We start from the raw sequence: 24,401 nt of genomic DNA on the forward strand, positions 1-24,401 counted from the left end.
GGTTGTTTCAACCTAAATTTGGGTCAAATATGGACAAACCCAAATGTTGGGTTAAAAATGTAATTTAAAATTTTAACACAACTTCAACTTTCTTATTCCACTGTATTTTTTTTTAATACAATTTATAACCCAACATTTGGGTTTGTCCATATTTGACCCAAATTTGGGTAGAAACAACCCAGCATTTTTTAGAGTGTACACTACAGTACAGTTATGTACACAAAATGCTGGGTTGTTTTAACTCAATTTTTGGGTCAAATATGGACAAACCCAAATGTTGGGTTAAAAATGTAATTAAAAATGTAACCCAATGGCTGGGTTTGTCCATATTTTAACCCAAAATTGGCATTTTTAGTGTGTACATAGCCTACGTACATACACTCTAAAACAATGCTGGGTTGTTTTAACCCAAAATTGGGTCAAATATGGACAAACCCAAATGTTCAGGTAAAAATAAATTAAAAAATGTAGGCTACAGTTGAAAGTGAAAGTTGAAGTTGGGTTTAAATTTTAAATAACATTCTTAACCCAACATTTGGGTTTGTCCATATTTTACCCAATTTTGGGTTAAAACAACCCAGCATTGTGTAGAGTGTATGTACGTATGTACACACTAAAAATACCAATTTTGGGTCAAATATGGACTCAACTTCAACTTTGGCCCAATCGAACTTCAACTTTCACTTTCAACTGTACATTTTTTAATTACATTTTTAAATCAGCATTTGGGTTTGTCCATATTTGACCCAGATTTGGGTTGAAACAACCCCTCATTTTTTAGAGTGTAGGGATTTATGCTACATTTAATGTTTATAAATGAATGTTTATCGCATTTTTTAAATTTCATGTTTTACCGTGATGTTTAGTGTGTGTGTGTGTGTGTGTGAATGACACTGCGCAGCTTCTAGATATTAGTTTTATATCTCTCAGCGTGTGAAAAGCTGTTTGTGATGAGTTTTGATTCATCATGTGACTCGCATCTCCTCTGTGATTGGTGGTTGTCAGTGTATTACAATATTACAAAACACATTTCAGTATTGCGATAGATCAGTAAATTAACATTATATTAGAAATAAATATATTTTATTACTGTAAATTTGAGTTAAAACCTAAAATGTTGCTACCGTCTTTTACGGTAAATTGCTGTAAATCACAGCTGCCGTTTTTACCGTATTTTTTTTTACGTAATATTTTTTCGACGTGCAGATATTCAGCACTCGTTTGCTCAAACGCTTTGAAAGTTTGCACAACTTCTAACACAAGAGTGTCGGTACTCGGTACATCATGTGTGTGATAGTCAGAAGCTGCTGAAGCTTTTGCAGAAACATCGAAGTGCTATTCCAGTTATGAGTTATGAAACAAGGAAAGCTTTCAGGGTTCATGAGGGTAAATAATAGACGGCTGCCCGGATAGATACAGTGTTGGCCCAGATCCGGCTCACATACGTGTGGATTCAATGCAGTTGGTGTTCATCTTGAAATATTACTGACGATAGTTATTATGTTGAGTGTGTGTGTGCTGATGTGTGTTTCTACCTTTGCAGACACTATTTGCATGTTCTGTCCCTCCTCACCCGCTGTGTTATTATTCAGAATGCTTATGTAACACAGATGCGTGGCTTATGTAACATGTTTAAGATGTGTACAATGAGAGATGTGCGTTCCTGGAGCTCTACAGGGGAATGGCCCACTTCTGCAGGTTACAAATGCAAATCTGCTTGTGAAACACACCACTGAATATGAACCGTCTGCTGCCGGCTGCTTTTTATACACAAGTTATAGAAATGAAGAAGTGACTCGATTTTCTTTCTTAATGCATGTTATCAATGCACGTTAAAGTAACAAAAAATACATCTTCTATAAATGTCTTGCCTATAAAACTATAGATTTTTTAGTCTGAATCTGCACAGGTTGTTGTTCAGTAATGTTAATAGCTAAAATTAGCAATTTAGTAACTGTTTTAACACTCAAAAACTCAAATTTTCGTCTATTTATTAATTAATAATAATAAAAATTATTATTATTTATTAATTAGTGGTGCTTGCCAAAGGCAACAGTGAATAGCTAAATCTTAACAGCAATTTGTTTAGGATTAAAACATGTTAAATGCTAATCGTGTTAATCTAATCAAATGGTAGAAAAAATGCTAATTGTGTTAGCATCTAACTGAAAACATGATAGCAACGTGTTAATCATGTTAGGATCTTGTTAAACCATGCTAACAACATGGTAATCTTGTTAGCATCATGCTAGCAACGTGATAATCATGTTCGGCTCAATGCTAACAACATGCTAATTGTGTTAGCATCTTGCTAAGCATGCTATCAACATGTTAATTGTGTTAGCATCTTGTTGAAAATATGCTATCAACATTTTGAGCATGCTAGCAACATGCTAATAATACACAATGCTAGCGCATGTTAACAGATTGCTTGCTCAACTTTTAAACAGTCTGGTTGAGTGTTTGCAGTGTTTGCAGTGTGAACCCCTCCACCTCCCCGAGCTCCGCCTGCCTAGATCTGCATATCTTACACACTCGCAGCGGTGTGTGTCTGTGTATCTATTAGTAGCAGCAAGTCTGCAACACCCTAGTCTCGCGTAGCCAGACCTTCAGACTGACGGCTGAAGGTCTGGAATTCATAGCAGCTTTCTTTGGTCAAGGCCCGCCCATAAGGCCGTTAGACCGACATGTCAAACAACCAATTACAGTTCGTTTCGTTCAGCGTCATGTTTCGGGGCGTGGAAATGTCCCCACAACAACAGACCGGTGTGCAACAAGTCAGTCAGCAGTCACCGGAGGCGCTAACAACGCTCCGTGTTATTAAATTCACCCACGAACTCGCTCATGTCCATCTTATGTCCGCTTTGTCACACGAATGTAAGTTACGTCCCCGCCCCAGTGCGCTCACGCCTACTAAATAAACGCCTCACCTCTGGCGCCGCGCACTCGCTACATTCCCTTTAGCCTTTAGCACATCTAGTGGATGCATAACGCAAACCCAGTCAAACGTTTGACTCTGCAGTATCTTATGTGCCTTATAATCCAGTGTGCGCGACCTATATATTAATACTGAATCGGCCAGCTGCGATGTCAGCGTCTGTCTCATGTTTGTCCACAAACGCAGCTGATATACCCTTCGCAATTAAGTACTTCACTTGATCTTCCATAATAGATTGGAGGGGACATACAACTACGTTTAGCTGATCTTGAGAAATGCTCATTGTCACTCACATAGGCCACTCATATAAACACAACAGTTTTTCTTCCGCAATCACATCTGCGCTTTGTTTCCCGGCGGACCGAAAATAAACGCGACACTGACGCCCCCCGGAAATCCGATAAAATTCAACCAATCAGATGACGACTTCGACATTCCTGAAGTGTTTCCAGTTAAGTGTACCATATGCATCAGACGTTTAGCCAACGTTCCGTGGGCGTGACGTCTGAGGCTGAGACTAGCAACACCCAATTCATTAACATTGCCATATTCGATTACTGAAACTATTCAGAGGTTTGTCATTGAACTTAGCATGTCTTAATGTTGTCATTTTACCTCATAAAGTGTTTAATATCATAATTATGATTTACCAAAGTATGATCCCTCCTAATGTGGCAAAAATGAGGTTACATAGATTGAAGTTTGCGATTTTCAGAAAGGGACATCTGAAATTGTTGAACCCATCAGCGCTCACTTAGCCTCTAATCAGGCTGGATTTACGCTTTTACTAAATAAGTCGAAGGCCAAATATTAGCTGTGAAACAGCAGCTAAAATGATTTTTACGAGCAAAGAGCTGCTTTAAATGCGTGGCAGTCAATCACCGCACTGTAATTATGCATGTGAAACGGTGTCTATTTTAATAGCTTTCAAGAGAAAATACCAATATGCCGTTTAACGGCGGGATGGAGCCGTCCCCTCTCCCAGCAAACGCACACGCAGAGACCAAACGGCTCTCCTGGGAAATCAAGTCCTTCACAACTCACCGCCAAACAGTTCAAGTCATGTTTTCCGCAAAGTGCATGTGTTGCGACTGTACACATACATAATGCATAGAGCAGGATCTGTGTGTGTAAGTTCACACAGCAGGGACAGTCATGTGATCTGCGGCTCACATCAATCGCACACCAAACAGGAACTTTCTGCAGGGCATGAATGTGTTGAGGGTGCATCTCTTATATAATATCCATAAATAATAAGCTCATAAATAAATCCACATAAATGAGTTTGTGACGCTCCAATATTCTCTTATTAGTTGTGAAGCCTATTTATTGTACTATATTATAATACATTAATACACTATTATGTTATAAACAATATACTATTATACTATTATGTGTATATAGACTCCACAGATAATGAGATAATATATATTATATATATAATATACTTATTCACTTATTCGTATTCACTTGAGGAAACAAAATCTACTCAGTTTTTCTGAATTAATGAGAATGAAAATTGAACGGAAATTATCATTTTTCATGGAAAAAAGTTTTTGCTCTGTTTTTATGAATTAACAAGTTAATTATCTCAGAATTATGAGATAATTTTTCATGGAAAAAAGTTGTTGCCGTTTTTCTGAATTAACGAGTTAATTATCGCAGAATTACGAGATACTTTTTCATGGAAAAAGTTGTTGCTGTTTTTCTTAATTAACGAGTTAATTATCTCGGAATTATGAGATAATTTTTCATGGAAAAAGTTGTTGCTGTTTTTCTGAATTAACAATTTAATTATCGCAGAATTACGAGATAATTTTTCATGGAAAAAAGTTTTTGCTGTTTTTCTAAATTAACGAGTTAATTATCTCAGAATTATGAGAATTTTTTTGTGGAAAAAAGTTTTTGCTCTGTTTTTCTGAATTAACGAGTTAATGATCAAATAATTACGCAAATTCTTTATGGAAAAAATTCTTTGCTGTTTTTCTGAATTAATGAGTTAATTATCGCAGAATTACGAGAATTTTTCATTGAAAAAAGTTTTTGCTGTTTTTCTAAATTAACTAGTTAATTATCGCAGAATTACAAAATTTTTCGTGGAAAAAAGTTTTGGCTTTTTTTCTGAATTAACGAGTTAATTCGTTACACAGGACTGATGGGGTGTAGGGCTGACTTTAGGGTGATGGGACACTGTTTTGCCATTGAGATGAGAAGTGTCCCAGTGAACCTGGATTCCCCTCTACATGTCCTCAGCCCTGACGACACACACTCCCCAGCGTTAGATCTATTCGAGCTGAAATTACGGTCATGTCAAGAGCATTAGCAGAATCAGAAGTTCAGAGAATGCCACATAAATTCAGCTTTTTCCTCAAAGGGATTTTTTTACAGCCAGTCATAAATCTGAAGAGCGATGGAGGGAACATCTCATTCTTAATGGACGAAGAAACTCCTTCTGCTTCATCCTGGTAACCTGGATATATAGAGAGACGAAATAGAAATGAAAAAAATAATGTATTTGGCTGTTTGTTTGTTTTTTCAAAAACAATTTTTTACATTTTCAAAACACTTTAATTTTATCATGCACTTCACATTTCTCAAAGAGTCTGAGTTAATTCACAGATTCAGTCTCTCTAAACCCCTCCTTTCTGAGAGTTTACTCTGCTCTGATTGGTCAGATGGCTCAGTCTGTTGTGATTGGTCTACTCTGCTCTGATTGGTCAGATGACTCAGTCTGTTGTGATTGGTCTACTCTGCTCTGATTGGTCAGATGACTCAGTCTGTTGTGATTGGTCTACTGTGCTCTGATTGGTCAGATGACTCAGTCTGTTGTGATTGGTCTACTGTGCTCTGATTGGTCAGATGACTCAGTCTGTTGTGATTGGTCTACTCAGCTGATGGTGTTTCTGTTTGACAGTGAATGTGTCTCATCCAGAACTGTCAACTTTATATTATTAGACTCTTCAAAGTTTCATAACACTAAAATGTTTCTCACTGATGTGTCAGATATGAAATATTGTCATTACTAATCGCCCGTTCTGTGGCAGAAAGGTCATCTTTAAGAACTGAAAGTATAAAGAGCCACAGAAAGTATAGGGTCTGCTGTATCAGGCCCACGTTCATGTTCTCTGTGTATGAACGGTGAGTCAGTTTTATTATTTATATATATATATATATATATATATATATATGTGCTGTTCAGAACATCCTTCATCTCTATAGGAGGAAACATGTTGGTTGGTCTGTCCTTGGACGCGAGTATCGACTGAAACTCAGACCGGCATTGTCTTATAAGAAGCGAATATCCTTGGGAAATGTCACACCGTTTACTGACGGCAGGAACTCATTGATATTTATTGATATTGCAGAACGCTGGAAACTACTGATGGATCCTCAAGATTTGAGAGCGACAGGAGAGGAAACGTGAGAACTGGAGGTACTTTGGCAAGAAATAATTCACCTGGATATTAAATATTTATTTCAATTTCTCCTGCATGTCATTTCAAACCTGCATGTGTGGATGCCGAGGATCTTCATGCTGCTCTTTTCTAAGGTCGTCAAACAGTTAAAATACCATAACTGAAGAAGGTCATGGCTCATGTGCTATTACAAGTCGATATGATAGTTTTGTGTGAGGAACAGACTTTAAAGGAAAAAATTATAAATAAAAAAAATGTGAATTGCACGGTATAGCTGAGGCAATTAAAAACATTTATAAATAAATAGAGAATTTTATTGTCACAACCAACTCTTCCATTCATATATTCACATTTTATTTATGTCAAACATTCTGCAATTTATCAGATTTCATCAAATAAATAATTATAAGCTACTAATATTAAATATTTATTCCATTTAATATTCTCCAAAAAATAATCAGATTTTCTCCAAAATGTCTTATTTTCTGTGAATAAATAAAAGTGAATAACTGTGTGTGTGCTCTGCTCTTTCGCATGTTCATCTCTGTGTTTGATGAAGACGTTCTGTCGGTTTGCTGAAGCCTTCATGTGCAATCAAGAAAAGCAATCCTGTTCTCGTCTGGATTTACCGTGTTAAACGAGGAGGTACGGCAGGAGTTAATTGGCTGTTTCTAGCAGCCGCTGAGCTCTTAAATGCAGTTTCTCTGTTATTGGATGAGATTTCTTCTTCTTCTTGCACTAAAGCATCTTGGGACGTGGTCTACTTCACAAACAAGAACATTGTCATGTGAGAGTGGCCTAAACTTTCCAACATTACAGTGTCCTTGTTACATACAATACGTTACATGTACACTCTAAGAATGCTGGGTTGTTTTAACCCAACTTTGGGTCAAATATGGACTAACCCAGCCATTGGGTTAAATTTTTATTTTTACATTTTTAACCCAATGTTTGGGTTTGTCCATATTTGACCCAAAGTTGGGTTAAAACAACCCAGCATTTTTAGAGTGTATATCATTTATGACATCACGTTGTTTGCTTATTGGGACCGCATGAGCGCAACTTTTATTTGAAATATTTACAAATGCTCGTTTTAAAATGAGAATGCAAATCATTTGCTCAAAGTGACACTGATTTGACCACAAATAATAATACACTCCAAACAATGCAGGGTTGTTTCAACCCAAATTTGGGTCAACTATGGACTAACCCAAATGTTGGGTTAATAACGTAATTTAAAATCTTCAACTTTAACTTTCAACTGTAAATTTTTTAATTATATTTTTAACCCAACATTTGGGTTAGTCCATATTTAACCCAAATTTGGGTTGAAATAACCCAGCAGTTTTTTAGAGTGTACCTACCATAATAACAGTAAGTGACATGCAAATAACCCTTAAACAGTCCCTAACCCTATATAAGTACATAATTAATATCACTCATAATTACACTGTGACAATGACACCTTAAAATAAAGTGTAACCTATTACTGTACACTCTAAAAATGCTGGGTTGTTTTAACCCAACTTTTGGTCAAAAATGGACAAACTCAGCCATTGGGTTACATTTATAACCCAACGTTTGGGTTTGTCCATATTTGACCCAAAGTTGGGTTAAAATTAAAACAACCCAGCCTTTTTAGAGTGTAACCTTTAGCATTAAATGATTGTTAAACAATGAGAACAGAGCATTATTGTACATATAGTGACATCAGCTAGAAAGGAAAGTCGTTATGGTGCGAGTCATTTGAGTCAAGTCACATTTATTAAAAATAAAGGGTTTTGATTGGCATTGACACGAAACATCCATTGAGACTTTTATACTGAAAAAAGCTTCTTCAAATTATTAAATTGTTCTTCCCCTTTGTGCACTTTATTTTTTAAGATCTTTAAGATTGTTTAAAAGCAGCTTCACGGTAATAAACGGAAAAATGACAGCAATAATATTGCAAAATTCATGCATTATGAAACACAATTTCAGCCGTAAAGCAGCTTTAAAAAGAGTGTTTAAATTATTCAGGTCAATTGAGTTTTTTCTCGTCCGATATTCTTGTCAGCGTTAGATGAAAGACTGTAAAGACTGAGGAACGGTGAAGCGGATGAAAGGAAATGGAGGAGTTGTAGTTTCTCATGTGTGTTGTGTGTGTGTGTGTGTTTGCTGTGACGGTTGTGTTCGTCTCTCTCTGATCGATCCATCCCTCAGGGTGTGTGTGTGTCGATGAGTATGAATCGATGCATGTTAGTCTTATCATGGACTGATCAAACCCCAAACACACACACACACACACAGCCAGTCACATTAAAAAAAATAAAATCACATTCAGTAACAAAAGCTAGTATAGACCATTACATTGGATAATATGGAGGCGCCATGGAAGGGTCGTCTTGTGCGCTGCCAGAGCCACGAAACACTGAAAAAAATGTGGAGTAGTAATTACTCAAGTGTTACTACATGATCTAGTCATGATTTGTGCAAACGTTGGAGATTTTTGGTGAACTTTAGTATACTTGTAGAAAATGTCTTTAGTAACACTTGAGTAATTACTAGTTAGTTCCAATGATCTTCACTTTATAATACGAATCCAAATAATCAGTAACTCCCACAGAAGTATCTAGTAACACTTTCATCTGTGAGCTATTACTTACTAATTCGTTAATATAAGCTTCTTTTAGTTAATAGTAGTTACTAGATTGTTAATAAACGTTTTCAGTAGTTCTCTGGGACATATTAAAAAAATAGTTATTGATTACTTAATAGTGAACTACCACTTTCGTCTGTGCGCTATTACTTACTAGTTTGTTAATCAGAGTTTCTTGTTAGTTAATGATAGTTACTAGATTGTTAATATTGTGTTACTCATTAGTTCTTGTGTAGTTATTCATTAACGAAGGAACCGTACTTTTTAAGTATGAACTGGCACAGCACTGTAACTGTCACTGTTTATGACAGTGATACCCATGACTTCACTTTGTTCATTTGAACAAACCTGCATCAATTATGCATGAGACTCATTTCAGGCCGGTAAATTAATTAAACGCTCCTGTTTCGCAGGTCTATCCTTCTCAGGTTCACGCGACGAAAGGAAGAGCCGTGTGTGGGACCGTCCAACTCCCTGAAAATGATAATGAGGGAAAGAATTAGCAATTTATGTTTTCCGCGGCTCATTGGAGATACGATTAGCAGACGATGAGCTCGTTTGAGGGGCTGATGAGCTTCAGACGCCTTCATTAACACCTTCAGTCCATTCCCACCGGAAACGTGTTTCTTTAGGGAAACGCGAATCGCGAATAACCGCATCCAAAATAAAAGTTTGTGTTTACATTACGTAATATATGTGTGTGTACACTGTTAGACCTTACCAGGTTTTTTACAGTAAAATACTGGCAACACTGTTGCCAGTAATTTACTGTAAAAATGCACTAAAACTCAAGTTAACTAAAAAATACAACTTATTAGTTTTAGTGCATTTTTACAGTAAATTACTGGAAACAGTGTTGCCAGTATTTTACTGTAAAAAACCTGGTAAGGTCTAACAGTGTAGTGTGTATAATTACTTTGTATATAAAAACACACACACACACATGCATGTATATATTTAAGAAATATTTGCATGTATATACATTTATACGAAATTAATATTATACATAAATATTTGATATATTAATAACACATTTTTCTTAAATATATACATGCATATGTGTGTATTTATATATACACAATAATTATAGGCTACACACTACATACATATATTATGTAAACACAAACTTTCACAGCCGTAGATTTTTGCACTGTACCATGACCTTTGACCCTTAGACCATCTGCTGCTCTTAAACTCTACAGGTGTCTTTCTCTCTCATCATTTTCCTGTTGTACATGTAAATACACAACATTTCCTCGCCCTCATGTTGTTTGTGTGCGTTTATCTCGCTCGCCTTTGGCGTTTGGTGTTTTGCCAGCTTTTCATATTTGTGAATGTTTTAAACGAGCTCGTCGTGCGATTGCTGAAGACATATTCATTATTTCTGTAATGAATTCATACAAAAGCACATTCTGAGATCATTTCCATGCTGATTCATTTTGCTCACGCTCATTCGACAAATCAACACTCTTTATTTCCGCACAAAGCGAATAACTTTGGGGAAATTCCATTAGATGTAAACATCAGACTGATTAAATCTGTTTTATTTGAAAGGCACATAAATCTGTGTAAGTGGATATTATTTTCCACACGCCACAGCAAACAGCCCAGAAGACGAAACACAATCTTCACTTTGTTTGCTCAAACCCACTATCAAATAATTAAAGTTTAATTAGCTTGTTTATCTGTTTAGCAATCTCCCACTAATTGATGGAGCACCATTGGTTAATGAACTTGACTTTGATTAGCGATAAGGATTTGAGAATCCATTAACGCCACAGATCGTCTGGAGGGAAACGTCTCCTCTGATAGCATCGGCTTCCAGAAGAAACCTCGGAGGACGAGTGTTTACTGACAAACGGCGTGAAAGCCACGGGCTGTTTATTCCAGCGAGTGCAATCGAAGATAATGCATAGTGTTTGCAACTCTTCAGAGTCCAAATATACATAGTGCCTTTTTATAGCAAATGCTGACTAAACACTATTGATTTTCCTCAAACATCAGGCTATTTAATGGTGTTCAAGTCAGTCATCACTGTAATAACTCACGCTAACACTTTATTTTACAGTGCCCGCTTGCTACATGTGTTACTTAGCGTAGGAAAAACAGTAAAACATGCATATTACACCGCACGCAACTAACCCTCAAGATAAACCAACACGCACATTTATTTTTATAGTATTATTGATTATTTCAAATTGTGATGTTTGGATGCGATATTTGTTTTTAATGACCTTGCTAGTTTGATTAAACCATCAAAATGTGCGGAAATATTTGATATTTTGAGGGAAGAAAAATATGGTATTTGTCTGGCAAAATAAAAGAATATAGTAAAAAAAAAATGCTAAAGTGCATTTATTTTATGATAAGCAAATACTTTTAAATATTTACACTGTAAAAAATAAACCGTACATTTTACGGGAAAAAAACGGCAGCTGTGGTTGCCAGAACTTTACCGTTAAAAATACGGTAGAGAACGTTAATGGTTTTACAGACTTAACTTAAAATTTACAGTAATAAACCGTAATTTAATTTTTCAATAAAATGTGGATTTACCAACTTATTGATGTATTGATATCTGTTTTAGACCATTATAATACACTGATAACCAACAATCATCACAGCAGTTACATGAGCAATCATAAGTGAATACTTGTATAAAGCAATACTTCAATGTCATTCACACAAACATTAAGCACCATCATGGTAACACACATGAAATTAAAAAAATGCAATAAACGTTAATTTAACAACATTAAATGTAACATAAAATCCTAATGTACATAACTGATTAGGAAAAAAAACAATAAAACTATGAGGAACCATAGTTATTTAAAAAAAATACATAAAATGTGAAGTGTCACACAGGGAATTGTGGGAATATCAATCTATGGTTTTTCACTGTAAATTATACAATGATTTGTTCTTTTTCACTTTCAAAAACTGTAAATTTAACGGTATTTTACTGTAAAATTATATCACAGTTATTTACCGTGTATAGTATGGAAACTTTCTGTTTAGCATTTTTACAGTATTTTACCGTTAAAATCACGGTTATTTTTTTACAGTGTATGTTTTTTTTATTAAAGCAACTAGATTTCTTGTTAGCATCATAATCATCAGCAGAAACAGTGTATATATGAGTTGCTGTTGTGTTTCCTGTTGATGGTGTTGAGCTGAAGATGAGGCGCTGCGGGTCGAACATTAGAGAACAGAACATCGTCCCCTAAGGAGTGAACCGGCCGTAAATCACTCTCTCTCTGTGTGTGTGTGTGTGTGTGTGTGTGTGTGTGTTTCTGTAGAGATGAACTCAACACACACAGCCTGGTGTTCACCCACACACTAATTCAAACCAGATGAAGTCGAATAGTGAGTTTTTGTAGTGGATTTCACAAAATATTATTTCAGTATTTCCTGTGAAATTTAACAGCAATTTCTTAGTGAAAATTGTTAAAGAGTGAAGTACATCCTACACCAAATTTTGTTTATGTGGTGTTTGAATTGTGTGTGTGTGTGTAATGACTGTGTGTTGGGTCATTAAGCTCTGCAGCGAGAGGGAAGAACACAGAGGTCACTGTCCTCACGAGTGACCGAGCGCTGGCCGCTGGACACAATTACTGCAGCGTGTGTGTGTGTGTGTGTGTGTGTGTGTGTGTGTGTGTGAGGCCTTCAGCACCCAGAGGAATCACTCTGTTCACTTGTTAGTGAGGAAGAGGAAATTATGAGACGCATGGAGATTTACGTGTGGAGAGTCACTCACACACACACACACACACACACGCCCCCCTCATACATCACGCCAGTGGAGAGAAGCTTCTGGATGAAAATATTTACATAGTTTATAGATTTAACCGTGTTGTACAGCGGATTGAACAAGCTAAACAAGTGTGTGTGTGTGTGTTCTCTGCCCCTATTCACCAGCAGACACTCTCAGTTTATTTTCGAAGTGTGTTGTGGTCCTCTTGTCCTGAAAGCACGGCGAGCCGCAGTGAAAGGTTTCCTTCAGGTCCTGTATGAGCCGCAGGTCGCCTGTGTGTGTCCGAGACGCTGAAGGCCGAGCGCATCTTTATATTCAGTTATTCACACACACTGAAGAGCTTTTATCACGGCAGCTTTTACAGAGACGAGGAAGGACGGAGGGAATGGCCTGTGCATTCATTCATTCAGTGCACTTGCTTTATGTGCCACAATGTGTGTGTGTGTGCGCTTCATGATGTATATTTTATCAGTACATTAGCTGAGAATCCATCCATCATTGATGTCCATAGTGAAGTTTGAGTTAAATAAAGTATAAAGTATATTCATGATGATATATAAAGCGATATGTATACCTTGGCACTGACAGATTCATTTTCTTTCGGGTCGTACAGTCAAGCAGACATGCAAAATATATAATAATGAATGTTAAGTTACCAACCTATTGAAATATTGATAGCTGATTTGATGTAATACACTGACAACCACCAATTACAGTAAAGATTGGTGATCACATGATCAATCAAAGCTCATCATCGGTCTTTCAAAATAAGATTATCACTTAAATAAAGGTTTAACACAAATATTAAACACCATCATGGTAACTTTAAAAAAATGCAGTAAACATTAATTTCACAATATTACATGTAACATAAAACCCTGATGAAAAAAAAGAAAACTGTAAAGAAACAGTTACAGTATTTCACCAAAAACACATAAAATGTTAGGTGTCACGTAGGCAATTGTGGGAATGTCAATTTACGGGGTTTCACTGTAAATTATACAATAAGTTGTTCTTTTTCACTTTCAAAAAAATGTAAATTTACCGTTATTTTACAGTAAAATTACATTAATGATGTCTATCACAGGTATTTACCGTACATAGTACGGAAACTTTGTGTTAACCAATTAACAGTAGCATTTTTACAGTCTTTTAAAATGAAACAGGGTTATTTATACAGTGATGTGCTGCAGTTTTGCTGTCTCTTGGCAGCGCTGATCTGCGATCGATGCGATCTGTGTGAGAGAAACCCGTGCAGTAATAGAGTTGGGGTTTGTGTTGAATCTATGGCCGACTGTAATGACTCTATACAGGTTGTCATATATTTTATTTGTCTAAGTGCTGTTTGGCAGACCTACTTAGCAGAGTTTTGGAGTGGCTTCAGCTGCTCATCTCTCAATCTGAGCTCTCTCTGCTGTCAGTGTGAGGAAGACCCAGAGTTATTAAACACTACAGCCGTATTCATGTTTACAGTGTTAGTGTTTATCCTCCTATGAAGTTGCTCTTTTCTTTGCCATGACACGAGGGTCTGATTCTTCACAACAATATAATTATCAAAATAACAGCTTTGTGTTTGTGAGAGTGACTCAAGCAGTTTGGTGTCACAGTAATTACACAGAATATAATTTGCCTTTCAGTTCTTGGGCCACAGAACAGCCCGATAAAACTAATTTGACCAAAAAAAATGTAACATTTTTCTTTGATTAATTGCTTCTTAACTTAATTTAAAACTGTTTTGTTTTATAACTTTATGACAAAGAAAGCAACAAATGTTTTTTTTTATTATTACTAATGAGCTGAGAGCTTTGAGAGCCACAGTTTTGTAACCTTATCTCACTAGTGAAAAATGAAAAAAAAAATATAGATATAAATTTAAATCCCATCGTTCCAAATGTTTATCTTTTAGATGCATTGCAGCGAAACATGATCCCATATGTTTTTAGAACGTTTCCATTAGTTTTAAGAACATTCCAAACGTCCAGTTTTTTTTAAAGTTAAGGAAACATTCCATTCCATCATCTTCAAACAATACGGGAATGTTACATTTGAAAGTTCTCTCTGGCCAATTCGAAACAAGTAACATTTAAAAATGACGAGCGTCCAATTAAAACGTTTCAGAAAAGGTTCCAAAAGCAATGTTTGTGCTAATGTTTTCAGAGCATTATTAAAGGCCAGATCATTTTGATATATAAAATTCCTCTATTAGCCTATACCAGTCCCCTACCCAAACTGTTAATCCACCCTTGTAAAATATTTATAAAAAGCATTAAAATCAGGAAAAATCTTTGCAAGCTTAATTTTTTTTTTCAATGGATGCTCATTTTTACAACAAAGTATCACTTAAAGAAAAATGTTGTTTCTATAATACAGTATTTAAAAAAATCCACTACAGTAAGAACATGATACTTAAAACATAGTTTAAAAAAGTTTCATATATATCTTTTTTAAGATTTTCAGTATGCTCTTGGCGGGAGAATCATCATTTTAATGTTCTTCTGTCTCCTAAAAAGTAGGCTATATGGATTCACAAGTTTGTTGTTTAAATTAATTGAGAATTAATTTAGCATTTTTGGAGACCTGCATTTAAGCAGTTTTACTCACAGTGTGTTTTTACACGGATAATTACATCCTGTGATTATTAAAGCACTAGATATTTCATTTTTAATATTAAACTCTAGGCACTTTGCCCAGTTTCATATTGAGATTATTATCTTGAAATATGATCTTACGTTCTCTACTCTATCAATGTAACAGCAGTATGATTTAGCTGCTTTGTTGTTGTTTTATGTTTAATTGTATCAGTTATATTTATTTATTTGCCAATTTAGTTTGGAATTATGGTTCCAAAGGGCATTAGTTTTATCTCAGTAACTAATGTTCAGGTGAATCAATCAAATCACGCCAAATCAAAACAGTAGACAAAAATAAAGCGCTTTCCTGTTCATATTCGCACCAAAATACCGCAGTGTTGGCCTTTAAAAGAGACGTGACGAGCGGTATGTGTGTGTATATTGTGTAGCCTCAGCATATGGACTCAAAGGCTTTGCATTTCTCTCTTTGTGTTTCAACATCCGGGTTTTCCTGCTGCGAAATTCCCAATCCTACTACGGAAAGGCCACGGCTCCTGAATATTAATGACTTTTTGGTGACGTCGCTCGCCAACATTCCAAGAGCGTCCAGTCATTCGATTGATTAATATTCATGAGCCAGGCCTTCTCAGCAGGCTCGGCCAATGAGGGAGCGCTGCTGGACGAGCGTCACGGTGCGTAGTTAATATTCATGAGCCGAGCCTTCGACTTAGTAGATCTGGAAAATTGTTTCCCTGCTGGCTGTGTTTCGCTCTCCGAAGCCATTTTGGACTCAGTTCAGTTCCGTGCATGTCAGAATCGGACCCTGTCCAGCCATTCTCACTCTGAACAGGATAAGCTTCACACACGGGCCGGCTTTTGGGTGGAAATCACTCATTGTTTCATGCTGGAAGGCGTTTCTGTTGGAATAGCCGCTTTTCCTGATGGATTTCTGCATATGTTAAAGTTTGATTGGGTGGACATCAGGCCGACGGTCACTCGGGCTCGTGTGTGTGTGTGTGTGTGTGAGAGAGGGAGAGAGTGTGTGTGAGTGAGTGAATGTGTGCATATGTGTGTGTGTGTTTCCACCGATCGTTTTAAATGTGTGCGAAGCAGAAGACACTAAAAAGGAGAAAACCTGGGGTGTTTTTGTGCCATTAGAGGAATATGCTCGCTTCCTGGCTGACTTTTGCACTTCTTCTGGGAACTTTTTGTGCAGGTAAGCGCTCATTTATTCTTCTGACAAGACTTGGGTGAGATTTGCATGAATGCAGTTCTTACTTTCTCAATATAAACCATGCATTTTGATAGGATGCATTGGACATTGCATTGCTAAAGCGACTGTCGTATTTGCATTAGGAAACCTGTTTGAGTTCCATCAGCGTTTGATGAATAATTATAGTAGTGACAGATAATGTATCTTTGTTTTAGTGCTCATTCATTCATAACTACAAATACGACTCACTGTCATTAACAATAACACGAGGACAGCCAACTCAGTCCAAGGATGTATAATACTTGGTACATAGTTGCATTTATGAATCAAGTGCATCATCATCATATTGGGTGTAAGTGATTTATGCATCAATGTTAAATATAGATAGGATAGTGCGTGCTTTTATAGTGAGTGTATTGATTTGTGGTAGTGTTCCTCAAGTCAACCCATCCCACAGAAAGTCCTCTGAATGCAGTAAATGTGTGTTTGGCTGCTTCTGGACTGTGGCTTTGTTGTGTTGGAGGGTTTGGGGGGAGGGGTGGATCTATACAGCTCAATATCATGCTGAATTCACAGAAATAGCATCTAACATCACAGTGCACTTTAATAAACTATTTCAGATGAAATATGTATGCGGACGGATGCATTGTCGTCATTTCAGGGACACATTTCCCAGTGTTTTACCTCCAGGAATGGCCTTGTTGGGTAAAATACTGGGAATTCTGAAAGAAGAAAAAAAGTAATTTATATAGTGAAGTTTTGTGCCTCAGATTCAATGTTATTATTATTTTTATTAATATTTTGAAGGAGCTTTTTTTGTTTTTATGTTAATTTCTAGTAATTATTAATTATTTTTCTAATTTTATTATGTGCTTTTGTCATTTTGTAAAGTATTTTGCTCTTTAATTTCATTTATTTCCAGTTAATAATGTTATGGTTCAGTTTATTACCAGGCAACATTTCTAAGATTCATTTGGTTTTCAACTAATAATTCTATTTTATTCTATTTCCAATTAACATAAATGCTTGAATAGTTTTAGTGGACGAAAATAACCCTGCTCTGAAGTTTCGTGAGTTCCCATACTTTGGTATACGCTTCATACTCCTAGAGTGAAAATACTCAAGAAGTTGTTTGAAATTAAGTTATAAAGCAACTTCGGAGATGTGCTTTCAAACGTCACATGTTTTTGGTTCAATAGAAGTTGGTCTTTAAGGATGTTTATTGTCTTCTATGGAGAGTTGAAAGTTGGTGTTTTGAAGCTGAAACAGAAAATGTTCTTGCATTGGTTTCAATGAGATCCAGTAGATATGCTGGTGAATCTCACAAAACCTGTCTAAAACCTGTCCAACTTCAATGAATCGCTTGTTGTATTCCTGTTTTCCTGATTTGTAAGTCGCTTTGGATAAATCCATCCGCTAAAAATGAATATGCAACACATTTTCCACTAAAATTCTCATTAATATCATGCTGTGTGTATTGAAATGCAGAATATGTGGCTGATATTTTATATATTTCACATTTTTAGAATGATTTTCATTGTCCTATTACACTGTGAAAATTACTTTTCAAAGTTGTAAATAAAGTTTGGCAAGAAAATACTATTTCAGTCTGTCTAGATCAAGCGTTACTTGTCATTTATTTGTTAAATTTGCTAGCAGTTTCAGAGTAAAAATTGATTCAGTGTATAGAAATAAGAATAGAATAGAAATAAAACATTACAGTCATTAGGTCATATTGGTTGCCAACAATTCTATTATGCCTTAATTTTCTTAATGCAAAATATAATTTCATGATTTCTCGGTGTAATGTGTCCCTGGTGTGTCTTTCTGTCAATGTTCAATGCTTTTTGCGATTCCGCGAGGGCTAGTAAAGCCTGATGTTGTGTGTGTGTGTGTGTGTGTGTGTGTGTTGTGTAATAGTCTTTGCGTAGAGCATTCCAAGATTCCCGTGGCTGAGCAGAGGGTGCCGTAAAAAGAAAAGCAGGGCGGTGTGGCTTTTAAACACCCTTCTATTGGAGGAAGCAAATGAGTCTTGATGCTCCGCTACTGCTCATATCTGCTTGAGTTTTGGGATGTGGGGTCAGTTTGCCTGTACATACGAGCGTTTCTGCTGAACGGTTCACCTCGGAGGGCCGCTGCATTACTGACCACGAGACCGTCTTGTATGTGGTGTGTGTGTCGGGTTTGTTCAAAGGATTGACCACATGGTTGGACGGGGGGAGGGTGAAGTGAAATTCCTCTCTGGACCGAAATGGCCACCGTATAGTCCATCAGCGCTCCAATCAGAGGAGCTGTAGAGCTGCCATGGGATCATCCAGAGGGACATACGGTGGTTTGCATGTTGTGTTATGGATGCAAGCTGTGGCGCTTGAGTGGGGGGGCTAGTAGATAGAGAGAGAGAGAGAGAGAGAGAGAGAGAGTGTTTGTGAGAAATGGGGGATGGGTCGCCTGAAGCAAGAACTGGGATTTTAAAGCAACAGTATGTGTTTTTCTTGTGGTCTTTTCCAAGTCAATCAACACTACACTGGAAAGAAATTTGGTGCAAAAACAGCTTTCACTCAGAAATGAGTAAATATCGCAAACATTTACAAAGAAAGTGCAAGAAACGCATTGAACGTGAAATTTTGTGTAAAAAACCTGAAATGGTATTTTCTCATAAAACATACTCCAAAAATGTTTGTTCTATTATACAAAGACAAATTGGCATGGGATTTATTTTGAATACATTTTTACTTAGTAATTGCTTGTAAAATATAGTAAAAAATCGTAGTACTGGTGCAAGTAGTCATGTGATGTTTTCTTCCAAACACGCGTCGTGAAATCATGTCTTGAGTATAAGCGTGTAGTTTTTGCCTGGTGTACAAATAAATGGGTTAACTTTTACATATTGTGGCGTTGACATACTGTAGGAAAGTTTGGTGTAAGTTATGCTTTGAAACAATTTTCACTGGTGAATTTCACAAATAATTATTACAAATAATAACTTAGATTTTCTGTAAAGCTGCTTTGAAACAATGTGTTTTGCAAAAATGCATCATATAAATAAATTTGACTTGATTTGAATTTCAAAGAAATGGCAAATAACCCATTGATATTTTGAAGAGTGAAGTATTGAAAAATGACTTAGAAACTTAGAATTTAATTTTTTTACACGCATAAGCAGTTTGTAAACATTGACGTTATCCTGTGGAGAACAGCAGTAACGCACGCGATGGCTTTGATTGACATGCACACACAGAGGTTGGGGTTGATATATCGGATTAGGTTGTAATGTGAATGAGGTTGTAAGTTGTTTTTATGGGATTTCAATGGGATTTCCCAAACAGTCTGAAATAATAAAGTCTTGATCCCTCAGGAATATTCTATTGAGCTTCTTACGAATTAATATCCAGAAACCTGTTTTGTCTCTTGAGCGTTTTTCAAGATTTGTTTGACAGTCATCACATTTTTATAGCGCTATAGAACGTTTATATTGAGCCTATGTACACATGTGTTCCAGTTTAGGAAGAAATGTGAATTTAAACTCATGTTGGCCCAAATGAATTCTGTTGGAAAGTTGAGAATTGTTACTTACAGAAAATGCATCATGTTGCATTGAAGTTTCCTAACAATTCCTTGCATCATTTTTATTCTGTAGAGTAAAATTGAGTATTGCATTTAAACATAGCATGCACTAATTAGGAAGTGGTCATAATATCAAAGGCCAAATAATGAGCGTATAATCCATCATCTGTGTTGGGAGTTTAACTTTTTCTTTGAGCCACAACTGTTGGAATCGTGTCAATTGAAAAATCACAGTAAACATCCGAAACTTAATGTTCAACAACTGCTAACGTTCAAGACACAGATTGTTTGAGGACGTGTTTGAGCCCGTAACATAGTTTGTGATTATGTAAAACAGCCGTATGCATGCTGACAGAATCACATTGAGGCCTTTATACAAATCTGTGTTAAACTGAACCGTGTATTGAGTGCACTTCCATTAGCATGACTTGCACTAAAAGCAAAGTCTGCTAGACCCTTGACAATCTCTCTATTGTGTTTTCCATTTACTGTGGCAGATCTTTGCGTCAGAACGTGAAGTGTTATCCAAACACAAAGATGGTATGCTGGGATTCGCTTAAATTGTCCGTGATTGACTTTCAGTGTGAAGAATCGTGGAATTCCTGAATGTATTTTTGTCCCGACTTTCATTCTGATCCGTTGAAGATAAAATGTTCGGCTGTCTAGATTATTACCCATAATGCACTACACAGTCATTTTGGGCCACAGAAGATCAATATGAGCTCATATGATTCTCACTGTAGAAACCATTGGACGGCAGTTTTGCAGAAGCTTGTTCTAGGAATGATGGATCAACATGATTAAAGGGACAATGTGTACTTTTTATGTATTTTATTATTTAAAATCAACATTTTAATTCATAAATATGTCCTCAGTGGTATACAAATACCTCTGCCAAATCTCGGACTTATCCTCGTAAACGAAGAATTTATTATCTTTATATACATGGGACGGGCGGTTCATGTAGTTCGCCATCTTGAAAAACTATAATATCAGAGAGGGACAAAAAGTACTAGGCCAACGCGTTTCCACATCGTGTTTTTGTTCAGAGCCAGCGTCACGTGACTGAACGCAGAGAAGCAGAGTTTAAATGGCTGCATTACAAATCCTCGTCGCTAGGGATGGGCAGCGATTAATCGCTAGCAAAATAAAAGTTTGTGTTTACATAATATATGTGTGTGTAGTGTGTATAATTAATTTGTATATAGAAATACCCACACATGCATGTATATATTTAAGAAAAATGTGTTATTAATATGTCAAATATTTATATATAATATTAAATATATATAAAGTATATACATGCAAATATTTCTTAAATATATACATGCATGTGTGTGTATTTATATATACAAATTAATTATACACATATATTATGTAAACACAAATTTTTATTTTGCTAACGATTAATCGCGATTAATCGTTGCCCATCTCTACTCGTCGCCAGAAAAGTCAAAAATAGATTGCAAAAGGATTACAAAACACACAAGTTAATGTCGGGATAGTTTTTCCAGGCAGATAGAGCTAATGCTGTTCACCCGAAGGAACACTCGACTATTAGAAGACATCCACTCATAGCTTTTTGGTACATAATGGCTACCGTAGATGCAACGCGCATTTGAAAAAGCGAGGCGCTGGAGAACACAATTCGTTTGAATGTAAAATACTTTTTCACCACAAGATGAGAGAAACTCCTACACATTGTCCCTTTAAACATTTGTAATGATTGATTGTGCCAGACATTAAGCATAATCAAAATAACATTTGTGTGTGTTTAAGTGTCTGAGGTATTCTGGGATCTAAAAATTGCTCTGGGATTTCAAGTCTTTGACATTTTATCATCCAGTGTGAGTTACATGATGAAGTTTAAGACTTAAGTGTTGCAAGTTTGGTTATAGTGCCTCACTACTGTGATTACTTGTGCCAGATTTTTATAATCAAGGTTTTTTTTTTTTCCCACTTTTTTATGTTGATTTCTATGGCCAACTGCATGGTGAACTTTGTTTTTCAAGGTCTTTGGTGGGTAGTGTGTCTTTTTATTATTTTATTTAGGAAACAAATAAAAAGCCAGCTGACATTTTATATTTGTATTAGGTGATCATTTTTATACATTAGGTGCATGTAGGTCATAAGAATGTGACCTGTAAAGACGATAAACCCTAATTTAGCAGACGGAGAGTACAGACGTTATTGAGGAATTCCTCTCGTGCTCATCTTCCTCTCCATCACGTGTCGTCGTTCTCTGAGGGACGCTTTCAGGGTCTCGTCTTTCACTCCGAGTCCACGGGGAGTCATGTACATCGCCAGAAACGCTCTGTAATTGCAAATGAACCGCTTGCTTGGCAAGTCTTGGATAATTTCCCAGGTTTGTTATTGTTGCACATCCAATTCTATTATTTTCTGAAACGAGGCAATCGTGTTTGGAGAGAGTGAGTTTCGTGCTGCGGAGAAGTCTTGCGTTCTCGCCGTGTCGTGTGTTTATCTTCACTGATAAGGCTTATCTGGGCTCGAGCTGCATGGTCAGAACGCCGTACCTAAACACTGATATTCTGCAGGCCTTATCTCTCGCACGGGACTGGCGTACATCACATGGTGTGGCGCTCGTGAACACACACAGGGTTCGGTTTAGCTCTGGGGTTGTTCTGCTCAGATGTTCCATAAAATTATTGGTCTACGAATGTTTACAGTGCGACACCGTCATGCTAATAGACTATTACAGTTTCTCGCGTACTGAACACTACATCTGCGGGAGTTGGGCTGTTGGAATTCCGAAATTCAAATATAATTTGAATATTTAAAAAATCGATACTATTCGAATGCTGTTAAAGTTAATATTCGAATATTGCTTGTTTATGTTTGTTTTGTTTTTTAAATATATTTTGTTAATGCAATCTTGCCTTTTGTGCCTTTCACCCCAAAATGGCGGATGCGTAGGGCTGCTGCTGGGCGCTGGTGTTGGAATGGAACATTCTATAGAGAGCCTAAGTCCCTCCCCTTCCGGTTGACCACCGGAAAAATATTGAATGGTAGTCAATGGCGAGAGACAACAAATATTTTGATCTGGTTTGAATTGTGCCCTGAATTACACATATGATGTTTGTCAATTTAAAAGATGCATTTTAAAGTAAAGAAAGTTGCAGTTTGATGTAAAACCGTTGAGGTATAAGACGTAATTACAAAGACTACAAACCCCAAAGGCGCACATTTTCTCTCAATGAATGAAGCTAACTTTACTGAGGCTAATGTCTGTCATTGTTTCTATAGTCTTACGTTATAATCGTAACGTTACGCCGTCATACACGAGTGTTTTGTACCAGACTGCACACACACGAGCAGCGGATCTCGTTTCGTTTCCCGGGAGATGTAGTTCACAGGGCGATTTTCACATAAAACTAAATGTTACTCGTCTGTTTTATGACAAACTGCGACATTTTTGACTTTAAGAATTATCTTTTAAATTGACAAACATCATATGTGTAATTGAGGACACAGTTCAGACGAAGTTGTCTCTCGCCATTGACTACCATTCATATTTTTTCCGAAATAAGGTCCCATGAAGGGGAGGGGTGGGACTTAGGCTCTCTATTGGCTTTCACTTCTTCTAGTCAATATACATTCTTTGACGTCATTTTGGCCGTGTGTCCACCAAAGCGTTTTTAGCCAGCGGAAGACGCCTAGCTGTGGGCACTTGAGAGCGTTTTGGCAGCGCAGCATTTTTTTCTGCTAAGAAGTTTCGTTGCTATGATACAGAATATCCGCAGCACAGTTTACTTGTAACTGATTTCGCCGGTAATTTGTTTCATACTAAATTTATTTTTCATACATGTTGTTCGGCTAGTTTCTCTGGTTGATGCCGTTGTACAGAAAGAATGCTGTGGCAGTTGGTCGGTGTGGTATTAGCCCCGCCCCTCCTCCGCTGTGATTGGGTGGCTGGGTAGAAAGCGACAGTGATGAGCGATGAAGTTGACAATTCTTGGACTCTCGCCGACCTGTAAAAAACGCAGAGCGCTTCAGCGTGAAAAAAACGCTCAGTGCCTCGTTACGCGCAAAAACGCGGCGCTCCCATTGAAAGCAATTGAAAAAATTCGCCTAGCGCGTGAAACAACGCTTTGGTGGACACACAGCCTTAGAGCACCTTTAATACGTACGTTAGAATGTTTATATATAAATATTTCAATGTATTTGATAAGTGCGCATTCCTTTTAATCACGTGAGTGAGTCATTGAATTATTAATTCAACCGATTTGAGCTCAAATTAATTAATTTGAATTGCCTGCTGCAATTATTATTTTATTTTTTATTTAA

The 24,401-nt window shown here is 36.7% G+C and overlaps 1 protein-coding gene and 1 long non-coding RNA gene across 2 annotated transcripts in view; both read left to right on the forward strand.

The window, feature by feature from the left end:
* The first annotated feature begins 4,917 nt into the window (after positions 1-4,917).
* Positions 4,918-9,642, forward strand: LOC120488091 (uncharacterized). Its single transcript, XR_016149385.1, has 3 exons — positions 4,918-6,371; positions 6,914-6,999; positions 9,406-9,642. It is a non-coding gene; the product is annotated as an uncharacterized LOC120488091 (long non-coding RNA).
* Positions 9,643-16,070: 6,428 nt separating this feature from the next.
* The window catches only part of acvr2ba (activin A receptor type 2Ba), a 47,026-nt gene continuing 38,695 nt past the window's right edge, over positions 16,071-24,401 (forward strand). Inside the window, exon 1 of the mRNA XM_039684531.2 lies at positions 16,071-16,535. Within this exon, the coding sequence (XP_039540465.1) occupies positions 16,484-16,535 (52 nt within the window). The 5' untranslated portion in view covers positions 16,071-16,483. The remainder of the gene's footprint in view (positions 16,536-24,401) is intronic.

The sequence above is a fragment of the Pimephales promelas genome, chromosome 22, assembly GCF_988280905.1.
Source record: "Pimephales promelas chromosome 22, fPimPro1.hap1.1, whole genome shotgun sequence".
NCBI lineage: Eukaryota > Metazoa > Chordata > Actinopteri > Cypriniformes > Leuciscidae > Pimephales > Pimephales promelas.